Genomic DNA, 21,612 nt, shown 5'->3' on the forward strand with positions numbered 1-21,612 from the left:
CCCTAAAATGCGACATAATTCGAATTACTACACGCCATCATTACAACACCAGGGTGCCTGTCCATCCACCGAAGAGGAGTCAATCAGCTCTGAAACGGTAGCATCTGCTGAGAATAAGTAAGTCTTCTCCTATGGTGAAGAGTTACTTATTTGAGGTAGTGCAATATCATGGCAACTCATTGGGAAGGTATTCACAATATGAGATATACATAATGATGCCAATTTTATAACTATTTAGTAGTTATCTGTGAACAGATCTGATGCATTTGCACTGACTTGTAAGCATGTTAATTCACTACGCAACTTGAGGCTTTCGCCCTAAAATGCGATGTAATTCTAAAATAAACTTAACTGAACTCCGTTACCCTTAATATAGGGCTACAGCTGCAAGATTTTTATCTTGATGAAGAATAAGACCACAATGAATCAACACGAGAATTCTCCAATTCCTGAATCATTCCTTTTCATAACAAATGCAAAAGCTAATTTATTTTTTGAAGTAAAGATAGTTGTCAAATTATTTTTAAAAGTGAAAAAGAACTTTATAAACCACCCTTTACAGCCACTCCCCGACTTACATAAATTCGACTTTACGTAAGTTTTTGCTGGCCAGTTCAAACTTAAAAAAACGTGGAAATGTATTTTGCATCCTGTAGGAATAAACAAAGTTACCGTGAAAATACCGTAATGTGACCCCAACATTGTTTTTTTTTTTTTGTAATTCCGATTCGTTCCAAGACCTTGGAAGTTGAAATTTTCGCCATATAACTAAGATATTTATCTGTCTAAAAGGTCATTTTTATAATGGAAATTTCACTACACTTTCATCGTTATCATATGTTCCATTATAAGAATCAATTCTGAACGCCATTGTGATATTTTTCTAAAACACATTACTGGAGGTCACTACCGGAAAACAATCTGCATTTTCCTGTTTATTGGACTTTTCTGTTAATGCAATCTATTATAAACGGGTCGCAAACTCAATCTTATTGCATTTGCAATAATCCTGATAACTGGAATTGTGTGGGTTTTTATGTTATTATGGTGAAATGTGTTCCCCCTTCACTGGAATCTTCAATCATATAAAAAAACAAATTTTCAGAATCTTCTCTTTATTCCTATTTACTTATTACAATGGTGAAGGGAAAGCGACCAACGGAAAGTGCAAGTGCCAGCAGTGCTAGGAAACGAAATGAAACAAAATTGATTTAGAAATGAAGATGAAAATGAGTAATAAGTACAAAGCAGGACAAAGTGTGTCATCTACTGCAAGGGAATTAAGTCTCGCAGCTTTAACAGTGAATACTATTTTAAAGGACTGTGTGCATATAAAAAAACATGTCAAAGGATCAACACACTTAAGATCAACAGTGATCACAAAACAGCGTTCAGTTGCTATATCGAAGATGGAAAAGCTATTAATATTGATGGAAAATCAGATTCTGAAGCAAGTGCCTCTGAATCTAATGGCCATTCAAGCAAGAAGTATTTCTGAAGATAAGTACAGCGAACCCCAAGCCAAGTTTGTGGCAAGCAATGGGTGGTTTAATAGGTTCAAGCATCACGCTAGCTGGATAGTAATTTCTGGCAACGATGCTTGAAAGGTAAAACTTGCTGATGTTATGCCTGTCTCCTCTCTCTTTTTGAAATTTTTGTAATTTTGTACACTTTTCTAATATTTCTTGCATGAGATAAAAAAATTGAATAAATAATTCTATTTACATGTTAGTCAAACATTTCTTTTTTGCTTCTATTAAATTCAGTGCACATAGTTGTGAGCGCAGGGTAATTCTGACTTATGTAGCATTCTGCGGAACGCAACCCTTATATTAATCAGGGAGTGGCTGTATATATACAGGCAGTTCCCACTTTACAAGTTCCCGGGTTCTTTTTTTCAAGTATCAACAAAATCAAAAATATGAACATTAATTGCAATAAATGCTGCTAACCATTCATAGATACAGCATTTCAAACACAGTAGTATTGTGTAGTAGCACAATACTACTGTGTTTTATTGTGCTACTACTACTGTGTGTGCATTGTTTGTTCAGGCAGAGTTAAGCAGGAAGGTCCAACTCTTAAAGAATTCCACATTTTAGATGCAATCAAAATAATAAAACAAGCCTGGGCCAAAATTACAGAGAACATTAACGTTGTTTGGAATAAACTGTCATCAGTTTATTGATAATTTTGAAGGATTTCAAGAACCAGCAGAGATCATACAAAATGAAACAGAAATGGTCGTTAATTTTGCTAACCAATTACAGCATGAGGTTTCTACAACTCACATCACTGATCTGCTTCAAGCAGATCAGTGATGTGAGTTGTAGAAACAATGGAGAGCTCACAAATGAAGACCACCCTGATATGGCAAAATGTGAAGAAGCTGAGGAAGATTTAGCAGCTGAAACTCCTGTTCGTTCCTTCACTCTCAAGGGACTTGATGAAGCTTTTCAACACAGAAAAAGCAACTGAGATTTGAGTCACAATATTCAAATTTCGATTGTGCTAGAAAAGCTGCTACAGATTTAAAAAATGGTTATGCATAATATTGTGAAATTTATAAAGAAAAGAGAAGACTGTCTTGGAAACAAACGACTCCTGAAGCATTTCCGAAGATGACTCCTTGTGCTTCCAACAAACCAACAAGTGCCGAGCCAACAATGAATGTTGAACCATCAACGAGTGTGCATTTAGTCGATGGTGATAAAAAATAAACATTATAACATTTGTATGACATAATTTCTTTATTATTATAATTTGCTTGATTTTAAAGACTATTTTCATTTCTTGGGATAAATAAATCATTGTTTCGACATAAACTATTGTTTTGTTGACCTTTAACATTACTATGGTCAAATTTCATTGTTGAGAACGTAGCACAATTTTAACATTGCGTCTATGGAAAATAAATTCGTGCTTTACGAGTGCATACTAGGAATGAATTAACTCATAAAATCGGGAACTACCTGTATATATAATTTTTTTTTTTTCTGTTGCATCTGAACTCATTTCTCTGACAGTCCATCAGAAATGAAGCTGCTGCTAATTCAAATGCCAATGCTTATAAGGCACATAAAAATTGTCTACTTTTTTTTTCCCCAGAGATTTTTAAAGGCAAATTAAAAGAGCTTAAGGAAAAATTTTAGTACTTCCCAAGTTGCTAAATATTAATTTATTTATTTACAGACATCAAATTTTAATACTGAATTTAATAATAATAATAAAAAATAAATAATTAAGCAATCAAATATCCTTTAGCAGACATCATTTTATAGCATTGGCTAAAATTAGATGAAAGTTAAAAATATACATGCAATAGAAAATTCTAAATATTTGAGGCACAAGTACCTCATAATAATTGAAAATTTTAAAATTGGATGAACTATCTTGATAATACTGAAAAAGTAACCTTACTGCCTTATAACTGGCTTGATTCTGTAGTAGCAGAAATTCAGGGGGAAGAGACCCCACAAAACTGATTAGAAGTGGGCTCTGGCAAAGTTACAGGGAAGGGGTCCCTCCTCGGAGAGTAGATATATATTTTTAATATATATTTTTAGCTTTAACTTGAATCTATATATTTTATTTCAGTATTACATGTTTTACTTTCTATGACAATTATAAAGCAATTTGTGCCCCCACCCACTTCTAGCAAGTAGAGGGAAGGAGACGGACCTTGAGACTCGTTTTCTTATACTATTCAACCTTGAATTTAACAAAATATTCTAAACAAAATAACAAAAAAAATTTATTTTTTTTAAATAAAAAAATCATATTAAATAAGATTTTTTTATTTAAAGATTTTTTAATTTCTTTCAAAAACAAATGCACATAAAAATAATTTAATGCTCCAAAAACCCATTTCACTGTTTAAATTTTTGGAGGGAACTTCATTAAAGGAAATTTTTAATTATATTACTGTGTGTACAATATACACTTCTATCCATTATTAAATGTTCGAATACTGCTTATTTAATTATGTTTAAATTGGTATATGATTGGTGATCCATGATGCAGCTGTAGAAACAAGTTAATGAAAATGAACTCTCACATGCCCTGAAGTCTCTGTTCTCATTTTACTTTATCATCAAAAACATTAAATGAAAAGTCAGCTTTCAAGTCCTTTTCTTTCTCAGTTTGATTAGTATAACTGATTGCAGCAAAGATCAGCTGTTATTCCAAAGGACAAATCTATTGTTAAAATCAAGGACAAATTCTGTTGTTATTTAGCAAACCCTGTTAAAAAGAATAGTGAATTAAAGACATGTAACTATCAATACTGGTATGCCAATGGAATTCTGATTTGAAATCAGCTATGTGCAAATCAAAACACACATGCAGAATGTTTTTAACATATCTTATTAATATTCTCTAAGCTAATCTTTTTTGACTGGCGATCCATGAGAATTGCTCAAGTGTTCTGTGAAATGTTCTACAAAAAAATTAGCCTTTATCTACAGCTTAGTAGTTTGATGCGCTTTAAAATAAAAAATAATACTCTTGACAAATCTATGATGTGATTAATTTGAATTATTTTTTTCTTGTCATGAAGACAAAGATTTTTGCATGAAGATGAGTGAATGAAATAAAGTTTATATTTAAAGAGTGTCATATACAGGCAATCCCTGTATAAGGGGTTGCCTGTATATGAAATTGCCTGTATATGAATGTTATTAGTGGAGTCCCACAGGATTCGGTGGTAGGTCCACTATTGTTTTGTATATTTATCACTGATATTGATGAAGATATATTAGGCTTAATGTCGAAGTTTGCAGATGATACAAAGGTTGGCAGGGTTGTTAATGGCAGTGTGCTACTGCAACAGGATCTAGATAATTTGGGCAGATGAGCTAAGAAGTGGCAACTGAAGTTTAACCTTGACAAATGCAAGGTACTGCATATGGGTAGAAGTAACCCCAGAGAAACGTACCAACTGTGTGGTACTATACTTAAGGTGGTAGAAAATGAAAAAGACCTGGGAGTAATTGTGCAGTCAGATATGCAGTTTTCTGGGCAATGCAGACAGAGCAGGTCATGGGGTTTCGTCAATGATATATAGGAATTTTGCTAGCAGGGAAAAGGAGGTGATTGTCCCTCTGTATAAGGCAATGGTCAGGCCACGCCTTGAGTACTGCGTACAGGTCTGGAGGCCTCATTTTAGGAAGGAATGTAGATTTACTTGAGCGTGTACAGAGAAGGGCAACAAGATTGGTGAGGGGAGTGAAGGGATCCTCTTACCAAGAGAGGCTTAAGTTCTGCAAATTGCAGTGGCTGGAGACTAGGCACCTGCACAGTGATCGGATTGAGGTGTATAAGGCCTTGAATGGGTTGAGCATGCTGAATTCTGATGGGATCCTTCCACTTGTTCAGATTACGAACCCAAGGAGGCATAAATTCAAATTAAGAAAGGACAGTTGTAGAATAGATGTGCGGAAATTTGCCTTTAGCCAGCGGGTGGTTAATTGCTGGAACAAACTTCCATCTGTCATTGTGGAAGTTGATAGGTTGAATAAATTTAAGGAGGAACTGGACAGGCATTTGGAGGGAATGGTGTGATTTTTTTTTTTTTTTTTTTTTTGGCTGATGCAGCATAAGCTCATACACTTGCTTTCTTGCATCACATGTCACTACTATTACTATAACATGGTACTTCTACAAACAGATTTGCCCTAACACGATTGATGAATTGCAGCAATGCTCGCACAACACTATTTATACATTATATTATTTTATAATAATATATAATATAATATATACGACATGGTTAGAGAATGTGGCAAGCCTTGCATAACACACATGTTATTTTTGAGCTTTTGTGCTGGGAAAAACCCTGCTATTATGTTGGATTTAAGTTTTTGTTTTCATTCTTTTTTGTGCATCTCTGCTGTTGACTCGCTAGTTGTTATGCAAAAAAATTATTGGGAAATTCCCATTTGCTATTGAACTTGTGCTTGTAAAAAATTGTGATTTCAAAGTTTGCAGTTCATGACTTTTAAGGTTTTTATTTGATCGTTTATAAATTTTTTTGGGTATGTATTACTAAACTTTGTTTTAAGAACCGTATTGGAATAATTTCTTTGTTGTGAATTAAATTTCAGCCCTAAACTATGCCTAAGGAAAGTAAAAAAGCACCTCTAAAAAGAAATTAAATTTTTCTAGGATCAAAGATACAAATTTTGGATCATTTTAAAAAAAAAACAAGGGGGGGGGAAGGGATCTGACATTTGCAAAAAAGTTTATATTTAAATGAAGCAATCAATTCTGAGGATGATAGCGCAGATGAAAATTCTGAAGTTCCAAATTTTACACTAAAAAGCATATGGGAAGGCATAAACCTAGCTGAGTAATTAGAATCCTATTTTTTGAATGCAGATCCTTCAACTGAAAGGACCACAAAGTTCAAAAGGGAGCTTTTCAAAAATGTTTAGCTCCATACCATGAAATTTACAAAGATCTATCAAGCAAACAAATCCAGATTACTTATTTTTTAAAGAGAAGATACACAAAATCTAGTTTCTGCAGAAGAAATTTCAGAGGGTGAAGATATTCTGCAGCAGAGAAAACACATTCTCATTTTATTGTGCTTAGCAGCGATAAATAGGAAGAAAATTAAATGAACGTGCATACCTGACATATATGTATCACAGTTTGTAAGACTGTGTAAGATATATGTTCAGTTATTACAATTTTTAATAAAAATTAAGTTTCCAATAGTTATAAAAAAAATGGTGTGTTTTGTTAGCTTTTGGAACATAACCCCCATTTTTGTAATTGTTCTTAGTCCCGTATGACATGGTTTCGAACTACATGAGATTTTATAGGAACTTGCCTACCGTGTTATGTGAGGGTTACCTGTATATACAAGTATGGTGTTCTGACAATTTCTAAAGTGTTCCAAAAGCTATTCCAAAGTGTTTCATTACTCAATAAAAAGGTTGAAAACAATGGCACAAATTCTTTTTCCTCAATTCTTTTTTTTACTTTTTTTAAAAAAAAAAGTTGGTAATGAATTTGTAAAGATTTGTGTTCACAATTTTGAAGTCTATGCAAAGCTTTATTAGAAAGAAAGTCATGTAAATATGTACTTGCAATTTATTTACACCCCAAGTAACAATTTATTAGGAGTGCCAACTTATAATTGTGTAGGAACTCCAATTAACACTGACATTAATTTGTTTAATAAACTCCACAAGATGACGTTTCTGTATTATATAGCAGAAAATATACATAGCATAGTGCACGTCACTAAAGAACCTGATGGAAATAGTGGAATAAGTATATATGTTGGTGCTTTAGGCACATCAGTGACTTAGAACATATAGTGCCGTTGCGCACTGTACAGGTGTGTGCGTGTGTGCGTTCACACTAAATTTTCATGTTGTGCAAGCTGAAAACCCCCAGAGTAACTTCGGGGGGGGGGGGGGACCTTACTTCCTCTGCCCAAGATCTAATTACAGCCTCCACTGAAGAGGCTTTTAGAAATTCTTCCAGTCATAAGTTGGAATCAAACCCAGGTGTCTCTAAACCAGTGACAAGTGATGAAACTACTAAACTGTCATGGAGGACAAGTATACATGTGCTGAAGGAGAATATGCACCTTGAAAGGGATTATATCCACCCATCCATCCCTGTAAGTAAAATATCTTAGTTTTCATGGATTCCGTCTCTTTACCTTATCAGCCCCAGTATAATGCCTGTACAATATCAGTTATAATTGCAAGTAAAAATTACAAGTAGTCTTTCAGTCAAATGTAAAATGTTAATCATTTGATTATAAATTTAAAAATTATAAAAAAAGTCAAAAACAAAAAAGTTTAAAAAATAATGTTAGTAATATTTTTGAATCCTTCATGTCTTGAACTATTGCTGATAGCCATAATTTACACAAATGTTTTATTTAATCATCATCGTTAACAATCAAATCAAACTTAAAGGCATGGTAAAATACAATACTGTTCACAAACTAGATATCCGTACTCTGAAATACTGTACAATTTAAAAGTGAACAAAAATTTGGTAGTACTGAAATCAGACAACAAATTTAAAACAATAAATAACAGCAATAAATCATCAGGTATATCTTTTAAAAACATATATACACACATATATTAAATAAAAAAATAATAAAAGAATATTTTTCTTTTTCTAATACATGATGCTATACATTGGTAGTCAGGTTGTATGTTATGTGCAAATACAATTTCCGCTCACTGTGTATATTCAAACTAGCCAAAAACAGGGTTGACTATAGTTTTCAGTGTAGAAAAAAATACTTTTATTCCAACTTTTATTAAATTTTCCATCAGATTTCATAATCTGACACTTACCCATATAAAAGTAACAGCTGCTATGTTGATATTCATATTCTCATTTAATCAAATTATATACACACACGCACACACACTACAAAATGTACTAACGTATATAGCACACCAAGTTTCTTGTTTACAAATCATATAAATAATAAAAATTTATTTTTCTTAAAAATAAAGCTGAAGAAAAATATCACTTTATTTACATATACATTTTAATCCATTTAAAAAATATTACACCTCAGTAAGTCCACTATGGTCCAAGTTATTATAAAAATATACATTACTATTCTCCCGAGCGACAAGTACTATATCCTCAGGCACAACTTTACTAGTAGTGTTAATATTTTAGTAGTTTTTAGTATTTTTATAGTGACAAAGTGACTACTGATTGCTGAAGTATAATATTGTATAAATAGTTAAAATATATATGTGAATAGTGAAATATCTTTACTTTTACTGATCCATACATCTGATAATTTAATTATAACGAATGGTATTTAATTCAATTCAATGATGAAATATTACTGTCTACAGTCATAGGTGTATTGTGGAACTTGTCATAGCAGTGCAATGGAATCTGAAGCAGTATAAAGTGAGTCTTTAACACTGTGCTGTTACATATACAAAAGATGTTCAGTGAATAAAAGTATTCTATATATGCACAGATAAAAATGGTTGTAATAGTTTGAACACAATGTTTAGTGGTGAAATTTGCTCCCAGAGTGTTTCCCTCAACTGAGGTGTTACGACTTTGAAATGTTCACAAATAAGTTAAAGGACGTCCTCATCTTGGTCGAATTTTTTCATACATAAATTGCTGTCCTTTATCAGTTATGGTGCCATCCCTCACAGTCAGTGTCCTCTTTCTGAGAAAGTGAAATTGCTGCAAAGCAAATTCATAAAATTCATTTTCCATCTGCCAAGTTTTGGATGTTTGCACCTTAACAACAGTGTCAGGAGAAGGTTCCACTTTGTTGTAGGTTTTTCGGAGATGCGATTTCTTACCTGAAAAATAAAAAGTGCTATAAGATAATTACTCAATATTAAAGAGTAATTCAGTGGTTTTCAACCTTTTTTTAATAACTGCACCCCTAAGTAATTTATTTTATTTTGTGGCACCCCCATTCAATTTTCTGCCCGTTAGGTGTGTGTGTGTGTGTACACATATATATATACACAGGTAGGACCCGTTTTACGGCAGGGTTAGGTTCCAGCAAAACAGGGTCGTAAAATGAAAAGTTGTAAAACAAGACCAAATTATAATGCAATTGAATGGTTTCAAAATTCCCAAAATTTTCCCACATATGTACTAATATTTCTGTTCTTTATAAATAATTAAATATTTAATGCACATGTTTTATTTATACTTATGCATAAAACAATTAATAAAATAAAATTTTAACTTACTTTGGTCCCGTGGAGTCATCGCTTAAGTACACTTAAGCGATGACTTTACTGATATTTTATGTGACAATGGCGTAATGGGGCGACATTAATGGGAAGTTCCTGGTTGAGGGCCATCAGGTTCTGAGGGTTCCTTTCCCTTCTTTGTCAAGAACTGTAGTATTGACGTCTGGCATGACTTCCTACTTCTTTCTTCCAAGATATTATAGTAGAGCTTCAACATCGGGTTGACACCTCTTTGGATGCCACGGCTACATTCCCAATCAGGATCATTATCACAAAATTCATCAAATGCACTACAAATTTTGGCAAGAGCACTCTGATTATGTTTTGTTTTTAATGTTCTGATTGCTCCAACTCTTCCACTCCATCTAGTGTGTCAGCCTCATGTTGTTGAAGTCACACAGTCAGTTCCTCCGATTCCTCCCTCAAAAGTGGCTCACCATGACTCTCCAGCAACTGGTCAACATCATCTGGATCAATGTTGTCAATGCCAACTTCCTTAGCCGTGTGAGAAACATCTTTAGCCACTTCCAAAACTGGCTCAATCCTCACAAAATCAATCACTGCTTCAGGCCACAATTTACACCCAGACACCATTCATGCAGGACTGTGACACTTTCTCCCAGGCAGAATCAATGTGATGGCATTCAGGATGTTATACGACTTCCAGTAGTCCCTCACAGTTATATCAGACTGCACAGCCTCAACAATCCCTTTGAAAGTCGTACACAAATAATACGCTTTAAAGGTCGCAATTACACCCTGGTCCATCAGTTGCAAAAGTGAAGTTGTGTTGGGAGGCAAATACACAACCTCAACTTCCAAATGGTCACTGTGGATTTCTTGGAGGTTGGCTGGGTGTCCAGGGGCATTGTCCAGCACCAACATAACTTTGGGAGTCAAGCCATTTGCTGCACAAAACTGAGCAACCTCTGGACAAAAGTACGAGGTGTACCATTTGCTAAAAATTGCCTGATCACCCATGCCTTTTTGTTAGAGCGCCAAAACACAGGAAGTTGTGTCTTCACCATGCCCTTCATTACACAAGGCATCTGAATGGTACACCAACATCAGTTTGAGTTTAAATGTTCCAGATGCATTGCCACCCAGATGCAATGTCAACCAATCTTTTGCAACCTTGAAACCAGGGGAAGACCTCTCCTCACAGGCATTGTACATCCTACTTGGCAATTTTTTCCAATAAAGTCCCATTTCGTCCACATTAAAAACTAAATCAGGGTGGTAGTTGCCTTCGTCTATTAAATGTTTAAATTTGGAAGGATACTCTTCCACCACTGCAACTTCAGCACTAGCAGCCTCACCAGACACTTTCTCATTGTGAATTTTAGAATGGTTTTTAAACTGATGAAACCACCCTTTGCTGGCCGTAAATGTTTCAGTGCTACCAGACTCCTCACATATTTCATCAAATAACGACTTCGCCCTTGTCCAGAATTACCACCTGTGTAACAGGAACATTATTTTGGTCCATATCGTCAACCCACAATACTAACAATTTCTCCATTTTTTCCATTGTCTCACTGCATGAATAAGTTGTTCTGGAGATACACAGGGATAACACATTTGTTATCCCTGTGTGTGTGCTTTATTTTATCAACATTGTTCATAATCGTTGATACAGTAGAAGGCACTAAACTTAACGCCTTACACACATCTGACTGATGCTCACCAGACTACATGCGACAAATCGCATCCATTTTCTCCTTGATTGTTAATGTTTTATGCTCTTTTTTGGTCCCCCCTAGCACAGACACTGCCCTACTTAGAGCTCATGGTTACACAAAAATTATTATTATTATTATTATTATTATTATTAATGAGAAATAGCGCTATAATAATACTGTGTAACCTGTTAACAATTGAGGGAAAATTCACAACGAAACCAACATGGCACACTGAACATAAACAACTCTAGGTGTTGCTATCATTCCATCCACAATGCACCATGAAAAACAAAAGAAACGCCTAGTGTTTGTTTGGACTCACAGGCATTGCTGCGATGTGTTACTGAGTTGTAATTTTTTTTGTTATTTTCAGTTTTTTTCAGATAATATTTTGAAACAGTCGTTAATGTGAAACGTCGTAAAATGGACCATCATAAAATGGGACCTACCTGTATATCTATCTAATATTAAAAAAATATGTTATATGATAGTTATTACAATAATATAACTATAAACAAAATAACAACAATTCATAAATACAAAATTATACAATATATGATAATTTTATTTTTTATATAGAGGTACTAAATAAACTTCAATTAAAAATCACCACAAAATTAAAAAGATACCGTACACCATTTTATAAAGAAATTTAAAAAAAAAATAAGTTTAAGTAACTTAAATCCAAATTATGTGGTACCCCTGGAATGTTGTTAATTTCTTGTATAAATAGTTTATCTATCTATTTTCACATATAAATATCAAATTTGTTCACTACTAGGCCTTTGTAATTGCTTAAAAAAGCAAAGTCGACTTCTGCTGCCATTGTTTTAGTATTGACAAAGGCAATACTTGGAGGTGTCTATGTAGTTTTGTAGCAGTATAATCAGTATTAGAACAGGCTTATAAACTATAATTTATAACAATGCACATGTTTTAATAATTTAACTTTATCACGTAGTATGTAATGTATAACATTACATACTATGTGATAATGTATAACATTACACACTACGCATTTAAGTTATTTATTGCATTCAATTACGATAGAGCATCGAAATTCTGAACGTCAATAATTCAAAACATCAGTAATCCAAACAAGCCACCATTTATTTATTTCTTTATGCTGGTGCCATAAATAATTACAGTAAGCACCAGTTATTGTGATCACATTTGCGAACTGAATTTCAATTCTATTAAACGGCAATTGTAATAAGCAAAAATCGGAGGGATATTATCCAGAGGCTATAAAAATGAAGGTATAAAGCACAAATTTATACTTTTATTTTACCTTACCAATTAACAAAATTAAATGATACGTGAAAATTGAAAAAATATTATCCATAGGCTAGCAAAATAAAAATAAGTTTACGCTTATGTACATAGCTCAATTAATATAGAGTAAACCCTCGATTTAACGGACTAATAGGGGAGAAGGGGTGTCCATTAATGCTGAAAGTCCTTTAAATCGAATGTGTGTGGGGGGGGATATTTTTTATTTTTCTTAATGTAAAAAAAAAAAAAAAGCTTTAATACAATATACAGTACTGTACAATATAAAATTATGTTGCAATTTGGCATCTGATTTACGGATATCAGAAACAGTTTGTTTTTTTACGGCTTAAATTTCACAAACATGTGCTACTGAGACACCTTGTTCTAATTTCTCAATTAGCTCTAATTTTTGTGCCACATTTAAGTTCACAAGCTTTCTTTTAACTCATCTATCACTTGATGCCATTTTAAACTGTAAAGATTGCAAAATTATTTAATAAATAAAGTCACAATTCAGAAATCACAGAAACACTTTGTATAGGACTTGACTGCAGGATAGCTTGAGGCAAAGTGAGACCGAAACAAAGCGAGTCGGTAGACCTGCAATTTAGTGTCCCGAGTCACATTCAGCTCGCAAGTCACTGCCTGCTCTTATCTGTAATCTGGGAAAACAGCTATTTGAATACGTTTTCAGAAAGAATAAAAAACAATTTCCTGAATTTGATTATAAAAGTAAAAGTAGGTAATTATCAAAACAATAATGGAAATAGGTAATTATTATTAATTTTTAATTAATAATAACACTGAAGTTTTGTATAACCTAAAAAAAATAATATGGTCGAAATTAATATGTACATTACTGTATTATTGTTTGTCTGGTCTGTTAAATTCGAAATCAATTCGTTATATTGGGGTCTGTTAAATTGAGGGTTTACTATACATACAGTACTAAACATAACACTTTGTAATCAGTTATAATTACAAGTCAACTCTTTCAGTCCAATGTTAAACACACTTTGCAATCTGATATTTCTGTTCACTGATATATATTTTTTTTTTAGGTTGTAAAACCTAAAATAGTAAAAAAAGATAAGTGTCAATCAATAACAAAGAACGTGGCATGCAGAAATTGCAACTAACACGATATGCGAAAGTGAGATAATACGGAGTAAAACGTTTACGAAGTTCAGATAGAGGAATGAAGATATTAACGTTTACAGGTTTGTTTTTCCATACCGTAGTTATGGTTTTCTTTGTGTTTTAAAAGGAAGCAGAAATTTTTAACAATTAAATCAAAGACTGAGATTTTAAACAGACTTTCAAAGGGAGAAAGTGGATCTTCGTTAGCATGATTTTACGAGGTTGGAAAGTCAACCATAACCGAAATTAAAAACAAGAAAAAAATTTTAAAGTTTGCATCAAAATGCAAATTTCTTTTTTTTAGTGCAAAAAAAAAAAAAAAAAACTATGAGAACAGCTAATGACTCATCCCTTGAATATGCTGTTTGTTGTTGTTGTAGTTGGGTTCTGGGAGCATCAGTGACTAAGGCCATATTGCTCTGTGTATACTGTCTGTAAATTGCATGTTCTTTGGTCGATTTTCTGGACAAAAATCCCAACTAATTCAGCCATGTTGTGAAAAAGGCCCACAAAAATTCTTCCTGTCACCAATGGGACTCAAACTCAGATCTTTTTCACCCAGGGTGGGGAGGATGGTGATTCTACCAACTGTGCTACTCAGGAGAGCTAGATACAAGCAACAAACTAAATGCTATCCAATTCAACTACTCTTGCTGAAAAGTGTGAGCAATCTGGCAGCAAAGAAATGAATCTCGAAAATGGTGCAGCAGAAAATAAGAAATTATTTTTGTTATTGTGGCTGAAAGTTCCATTTGTTTTGTTACCTATGAATAAATATACGTAAGTACAACTTAGTGTTTTTATTTCTAAACTTACCAAATCTTTTTTTTTTATAGTCTCCAGAAAAGTATTTTTGATAAGTTTGAAAATCCGAACAAATTGGAAGCCCAAACTATCCCCAGTCCCAATTAGTTTGGATTATCGACGCCTCTACTGTATACTGAATTTAAATGGAAATCATGTGTCAGATTTAAGCAGCAAAGCAATGGGTACAAAGTAGAGGGAGTGGTGTTGCTGGGGGAGAACTGAATGGGCGATTCCCTACAAATCATGGGCCTAATGAAATGTACAACTTGTGCAATGTTTGCGGACTTTATGGAACAGGACATGATACAGCCAAGGAGAATGTCCTTGTGTGTGTTTAGTGCAGAGAGTGTGAAGAAATTAGGTGCCACTCAGAATTCTGATGGTATGTCCTTGAAGGAATTAAAATGGAGGTCCATCAAGCTCTAAGCTGCACACAACTCAATGTCAGAGCTCAGACTTGTGCATCAGGCAACACAGTGACAATCCTGGCATGTCCTTTGAACTGCCAGTCTCCTTGAATTTTTGAATGATAGTTTGTACTTGTTTAAATGAAATACCTAGTTTTTCTGGCAATACTTCTCACGAAATAACTTTTATGTTTGGCTGCAGCATTCAATATGCAATCAAGTAATGCAATGTTTGCACTTTTGTGTGGTATACAAGCCCCAGGGAACTAGTCACTGAGGTTCCATATGACTTTCAAACATCCTACCATGCCTTCAGTCTATCAAAAAAAAAAAAAAAAAAAAAAATCTGATGGGGCAAGGTTCAGGCTATAGGGTGTGAGGCATTATGCTATGACCTAGCTGGGTGATCTTTGACAGCATCCATCTGTGATGTGTGCCACCCTGCATTATCTTGATGAAACTTTATGTCCTGCCAATTCAGTTCAGGTCTTGTGGTTTTCAGGGCTCAATTAAGCTTTCCAAAGACAAATAGCATCTTTCTTTGTTGATGGTTCCACTTTCCAAGAGGAAAGTGGAACATTTCAATAAAAATGATGCCATTTTGATCCCAAAAGAAGGTAGCCATAAGTTTTGTCAATGATTTGGTAAGTTTTGGCTTTTTGTTCACAGGTGATTGTTGGGCGTGCCCATTTCATGGACTGTCATTTGGTTTGTGGGTCAAAATAGCATGTTTGATTACATGTGACAACCCCTTTGAAGCACTCAGGACCACCAGCACCTAACCCCTCCAGAAAATCTTCACAGATCTCTTTCCTCACAGACATCTCTCATGTGAGCAGCTTAGGCACCCACTGAGAAGATTTTTCTGTATCCTAGTCTGTTGATTGTCAAAACACTTCCCTTTAACATTTCCAGAGCTTCCATCACTTGTCTTGTGGTTATGCACCTGTCATTTCAAATGAGCTGGTTTGAGTGCTTTGTTTTCACTGTTTGTGACAGACGTTTGTTTTCAGGCTCTTGGTTTGTCCTTGATATTTAAATCACCTTTCTGAAACTGTTAGAGTCACCTCTAGACATTACTTTGATCGATTGTTTGGTCCCCATAGACTGCCAGGAGTTGTCGATGGGCAGATGTGGCCAACTGATCACCCAATTTGAACAGGAATTCATACTGTTGCTGGAAATGTCTGTCACTTTGTCCATATCTTCAGATCTAAAAACACCAGAAAAATGACATTTGGTGTGTTAATGGATAATTGGTAGTACAAGTGTATATCAAATTCTTCCTTATGCAGGCACGTGTGAGTAATTGTGCATTGCTTATTCATACATCCCCATATTTTTATTAAATATCATAATATACACACACATTTCTAATAATACAATAAATATTATCGCTACTAATCTATAGTTGTGATTTTCATATAAAACTGTTTTATTACAGAGTTTCTCATATATCGCTTAGTTTTTTTTTTTGAAGTAAACTACAGCATCCTTTTCCTTACAAGGTATTTTGCAAAATATATTCTAAATACTCTAAATATTCAATATTAAATGTTAAATACTCTAAATATTCTAAAATCTATGCTAAAATATAGAAAAGCAAACTGCTTTTTTATATTTTAACCAGTAGCTAAGAAGACAATCTCACCATGGCAGAACTGATATTGTCATGTTAAACAACAATTATTCAGAAAGTGCTAACTGGTATGGTGGCACTAACAATGAATGTTTAAACCTTTCTTTACAGAAGTGTAAAAATTAAAAAGCTTGTACAACATCAGAACAGACATGCATACCACACCACAGATCTTGTTTGTTTCTTTCTTTCTTTGTTATTTGGTTTTTAGGAGCATTAGCAACTAAGGCCATATTGTTCCGAGGATATGCGGTAGTCATTCCCTGACTTTTCTGCATCCTCCGTATTTGGTGGTCACAAGCTCGAACCCCAGTCTAATCAAGAAGCGTGTGCTACGCACTACTGCTCCTGCCCACCTAGCTACGGAGGCCCAACACACAGATCTTGTATGCCAAATGTTATACCTAACTATAGTAGCTCTATATTTGACAGCCTTTCTGTATATAGGCTCTATCATTACTTAAAGGAAGCGTGAGGATATATCATGCATTATGGGTTGGATAAGTCCAACCTAGCCGTTCAGTGCTAGTTCAAAGATCAAAAGGTTCTGTTTCACTAAACTAGAGTTTTAGTCAACAGGTCAAAATAAAATTTAAAAATCAAAAATTCATCCATCCCTCCATTTAATAGGAAACAGTATCCTTATTAATTTCAATAAGGATTCATCCCTTCAAAGACAAGATCTGGATCCAATTACCTATCTCACACAAAACATACCTACCCCACAAACTTTTGTGGGTGGGGTAGAAAATACGTTTTGTGTATATTTATATACACAACAAATTTTAAGAACACATGGTCTTCACATCAGCAAATGAATACTGCTGCAGCTGACTATCTTTTATCACAAGCCATACATCACTAAATGCAGGTGTTAAAGAAACAATTTTACAGAATAGGTCCTCTCAATATGTTATTTCCGACATCAATTCTTGAGAGATATAAGCAAACTGACCATATAATATACACAACTTACAGATACATCATGTTATCCAAAGTAATGGCTATTGAAGGGCATGGGTACAAACTGAAGCTTAGCAAATTTCAACACAGACAGACAGCTGGCCCCCACATTGGAGGACTAAATGTTAAGTTTCAAAGGCTCTGAAGTTTCCATGGACCACTATATGAAACTGTAATCCACAGGAATCTCAGAGCCTGTAAATCTGTCTGGCACTCAAGTTGCACAATTTGGTGTCCAACTGACTGTCCATGTTCATAGTGCAAAGCAGTTAACTAAACATTTTACAGAAAGAGTCTTCACATGGAAGTGGCCAACTATCCAGAGCAAATTTTGTTGTTAAAAAAAAAAAAAAAAAAAAAAGGCCATAGTGATTTTTCTGCAGATATAGTGGCATCTGAACAAAATATTTAGGAGATTCAAGTATGGGGAGAGGCTGTTAGAATGATTAACCATATGCAAAGCAGCACACTGGGATGGTTTTCATGGATCAGTTGCAGTGACAAATCCATGATCATATAATGCGTTTGTCACTGTTCACAATGCTCTGCAATGGCTCCAATGGCACCACACTCACAGAAAGTGGACAATGTACTAAACACGTATTCTCTGGAGTGAATTTACAGTATAATTTCCATCTGATGGAAGAATCTAGGTCTAATGATGGGCTACTAGAGGCTAGTGTGTAGCTGTCTGCATTTTGTGCTCTATAATTTTATCAGTTTTATGTAAATTTTCTGCTCCCATCAGCTCACTGCCTTCTGTAGTAGCAGAGACCTATGATGTCACAAGGGATACTGACTGCAATTTTATGAGATTTTTTTTTTTTTTTTTAATCAACACTGGGTTTTAAATCAGGTTAAATTATTTAGAATAAAATGCCATAAACCCAACATCTGCAAGTACATATCTATCTATAATACAGCATGTACATACACACACACACACTGATACCTCACGATCTTAGCTGCATCCACAGCTACTGGAAATAAGCCAAAACACAATCTAATTCTTGTATACCACAATTTTGTTAAAACAGAATAACTACCAATCCCCATGCCCAAGCATTTAAGTTTGAAATAAATACATAAATTGAAAACTGTTGTTCCAAGGAAGTTCCCCCTTTTTATTTTATTCAGCACTTTTAACTCAAAACCTCTGCAGTTCTTTTACACAGCAAGGGGAATAAAAAAAAATGCATGCTATTTTTTCAGTTGCAAAAACAAAGATTTCAAATCAAATTTTAAAAGCTTCATTAACAGTTCATTAAATTTCTCTCTGTTTTTTTTATTGTTGAATTCCGATGTTAAACTATTATAATTTTTAGCACCTGGTATGTAGTTGCCCATAGCATCCCCCATCTCCACCTTTCTAAAACCATATCATACAAAACAATTACAATCCCCACTTCTGTAAACAATAAAACTCACAACCACCAGTGATCCTGCATACATCCCAGAGAAATCAATATCTTATCACACTTAGTATTCAAGGCCAAAAATGTAAGGAAGCTAGATTTAAAACTTGTCACTAGGCCAGTGAAAATGTACTACCTGACAAACTCTACTACTGACAGTTTGTGGTTTCTTCTTTTATACTCAAATCAAAATGATGTGCTTAATAATTATTACACACATCACCTCGATTCATCATTTAATCAACAAATTACATCGGCTAGCTACAATGAACGGAGATTAAAATTCTTCTCATCATTTGTATCTTTTTAAATTTATTTAAAAGAAACTCACAAAATTAACAAACTGTATAGATAGCATACATCCAATCATATGGCACTCAAATGAAACTTTTTTGTCTTTAATTTCTAACATCTAATCTTTCTTGGGCAGAGAGGTCAGAGGCCAAAAACTTATTAAGCACCAGGCAGTAAAAAAAAGCAGTAAAAAAAAAAAAAAAAACAAGAATGGTTTACTTAAATATTAGAACAAAGAGATTTTGGCATACCTTCAATGAAATGTTTAGTAGCACCTCGAAAAAAGCGAGGGAGTGTTGCTTCTAATAAAGCAATAAAATCATGCATCTCTTCAGTTACTCCAACAAGTAAGTAATGTTGTACAAGATTTTGTTTGGCTTGCGCTAGAGCCCATTCATTTCCTGGTACCCTGAAAAAAATTAAAAAAATAAAAAAAAAATAAGACTTTACACAGTTACATTTTTTGACTGTATACTGTCTTTAATGTGGGGTAATATGTTCAGGTTATTAAAAAACTTCACTCCTTCATACCCCTTCTCCAATTTGTACTAATTTAATTTTTTTTTAATTCTGGAATACAATAGCTGTTACTTCCAGTATTATCACTGGAATCACACCTAACCACTCAGTGCATTTCGAATTAGCCTTCACTAGCATCAAACCAGAATTGAGCTAAAAACTAAAATGGAAAAAGGCTGGAGCAAAACTGAATCAGAACCACAGAAGATAATGAATCTGAGCCAAAACCCAAACTGAAAACCAATTTATTTATTTTGTCTCACTTTTCTGTTTCAAAATTCTATCAGCAAAGATGGGATTTCACTATTATTATGCCAATATTTAGATTGAAAATGCATATTTTACTGCATTAAAAGATGATACAATACTTGTATATTAGCAAATTAAATAATTCCCCGATTAACGTACGAGTTGCATTCTGTGGAACTCTACGTAAGTCAGAATTTCCCTCATGCTTGTGCAGCACTCGCAACTGTGCTTGCTGAATTGATTGAATCAAAAAAGAAATGTTTGACGAACATGTGAATAGAATTATTTATTGTATTTATTCATTTTTTTATCTCATGTGCAGGAAAAATTACAGAAGTGTGCAATTTAAAAAATTTTCCAAAATTATAAAATTACAAAAAAAGAGAGGAGACAGGCATAACGTCAGTAAGTTTTACCTCTCGAGAATCATTGCCAGAATCAACGTCTTCAGCTGATAAGTACGCTGCTGCAGAGGTTGAGGGATGTGGAGATTTAGAAGGGGTCGGCTGCTCAACCTTATGAGAGAACATTAATGGATGACTGGACAGTGATTTTTTTCTTTTTCATCGTATATTTCTTTGTAGCAAGTAAGCATATCATTCACCCCTCTGTTAACTTTTAAGAATCATTCGCTGTCAGGATCCATCTTCTCAAACCTCGCCATTGCCGATGCAATTTCCCGAAATGTCATTGCCATCTCTCTGGCGATGAAGTGTCTCAGCTCCGCATTTGGTTCATCTTGAGCTTCGTCAGCATTTTCTTCTTTCACTATCACTGCCTACAAGTCAATAAGTTCTTCATTAGATAATTCCTTCTCTTCTTCCTCTATTAACTCCTCCACATCTTTGGCATCAACCTCCAACTGAAGTAGCTATGCAACCTTTACAATCTCATCTGTAACTTCTTCATATGATTCGTCTTTTTCAAACTCTTTAAAGCCTTTTACGTGCCATGGGCATATTTTCTTCCATGTGCCATTTAAACAACTTTTAGTAATTTCTGCCAAGCCTTATTATTATTAATAGCCATTTGGTGCAAGAAAGCCCGAGTCTTATGCTGCACCAGCCAAAAAAAAAATTTGAGTCACCCTGACCTGAGAGAGAGAGAGAGAGGTCATCAAGAAAGAGAAGAATGATGATATCCAGCTCAGGACCCTGCATGTGCCAAGCCCATACTCACCAGATGTGAGCCCCTGGGGTTATTAATGTTTAAGATGCCATGGTAAATATTGAAAGATTTCCAAAAGTCTCTTAATGTAAAAGTTTTCTCACCGTCTGCTGCAGACAATGCCTGAGCAAATGTTGTGTGTAAATAGAATGCTTTTAAATTCAAAATAACACCCTGATCCATAGGTTGGATGAGCGAAGTTGTGTTTGGCAGTAGAAATATGACTCTCACGTTCGAATTGAAATCATCTAGATGTGTAGGATGTCCAGGAGCATTATCTAATAGAAGCAAAATCTTGAAAGGAATGCTGTTGTCTTTACAATA

General features: G+C 34.3%; 1 protein-coding gene across 1 annotated transcript in view; it reads right to left on the reverse strand.

The window, feature by feature from the left end:
- Window positions 1-8,582: 8,582 nt before the first annotated feature.
- LOC150087901 (heparan sulfate 2-O-sulfotransferase 1-like) overlaps window positions 8,583-21,612 on the reverse strand; it is a 127,934-nt gene continuing 114,904 nt past the window's right edge. Inside the window, exons 6-7 of the mRNA XM_090370501.1 lie at window positions 19,605-19,762; window positions 8,583-9,326 (exon numbers count right to left, since the gene is read on the reverse strand). Coding sequence (XP_090226627.1) covers window positions 9,106-9,326; window positions 19,605-19,762 — 379 coding nt within the window. The 3' untranslated portion in view covers window positions 8,583-9,105. The remainder of the gene's footprint in view (window positions 9,327-19,604; window positions 19,763-21,612) is intronic.

The sequence above is a fragment of the Mastigoproctus giganteus genome, chromosome 3 (assembly GCF_048544385.1).
Source record: "Mastigoproctus giganteus isolate SK-2022 chromosome 3, ASM4854438v1, whole genome shotgun sequence".
NCBI lineage: Eukaryota > Metazoa > Arthropoda > Arachnida > Uropygi > Thelyphonidae > Mastigoproctus > Mastigoproctus giganteus.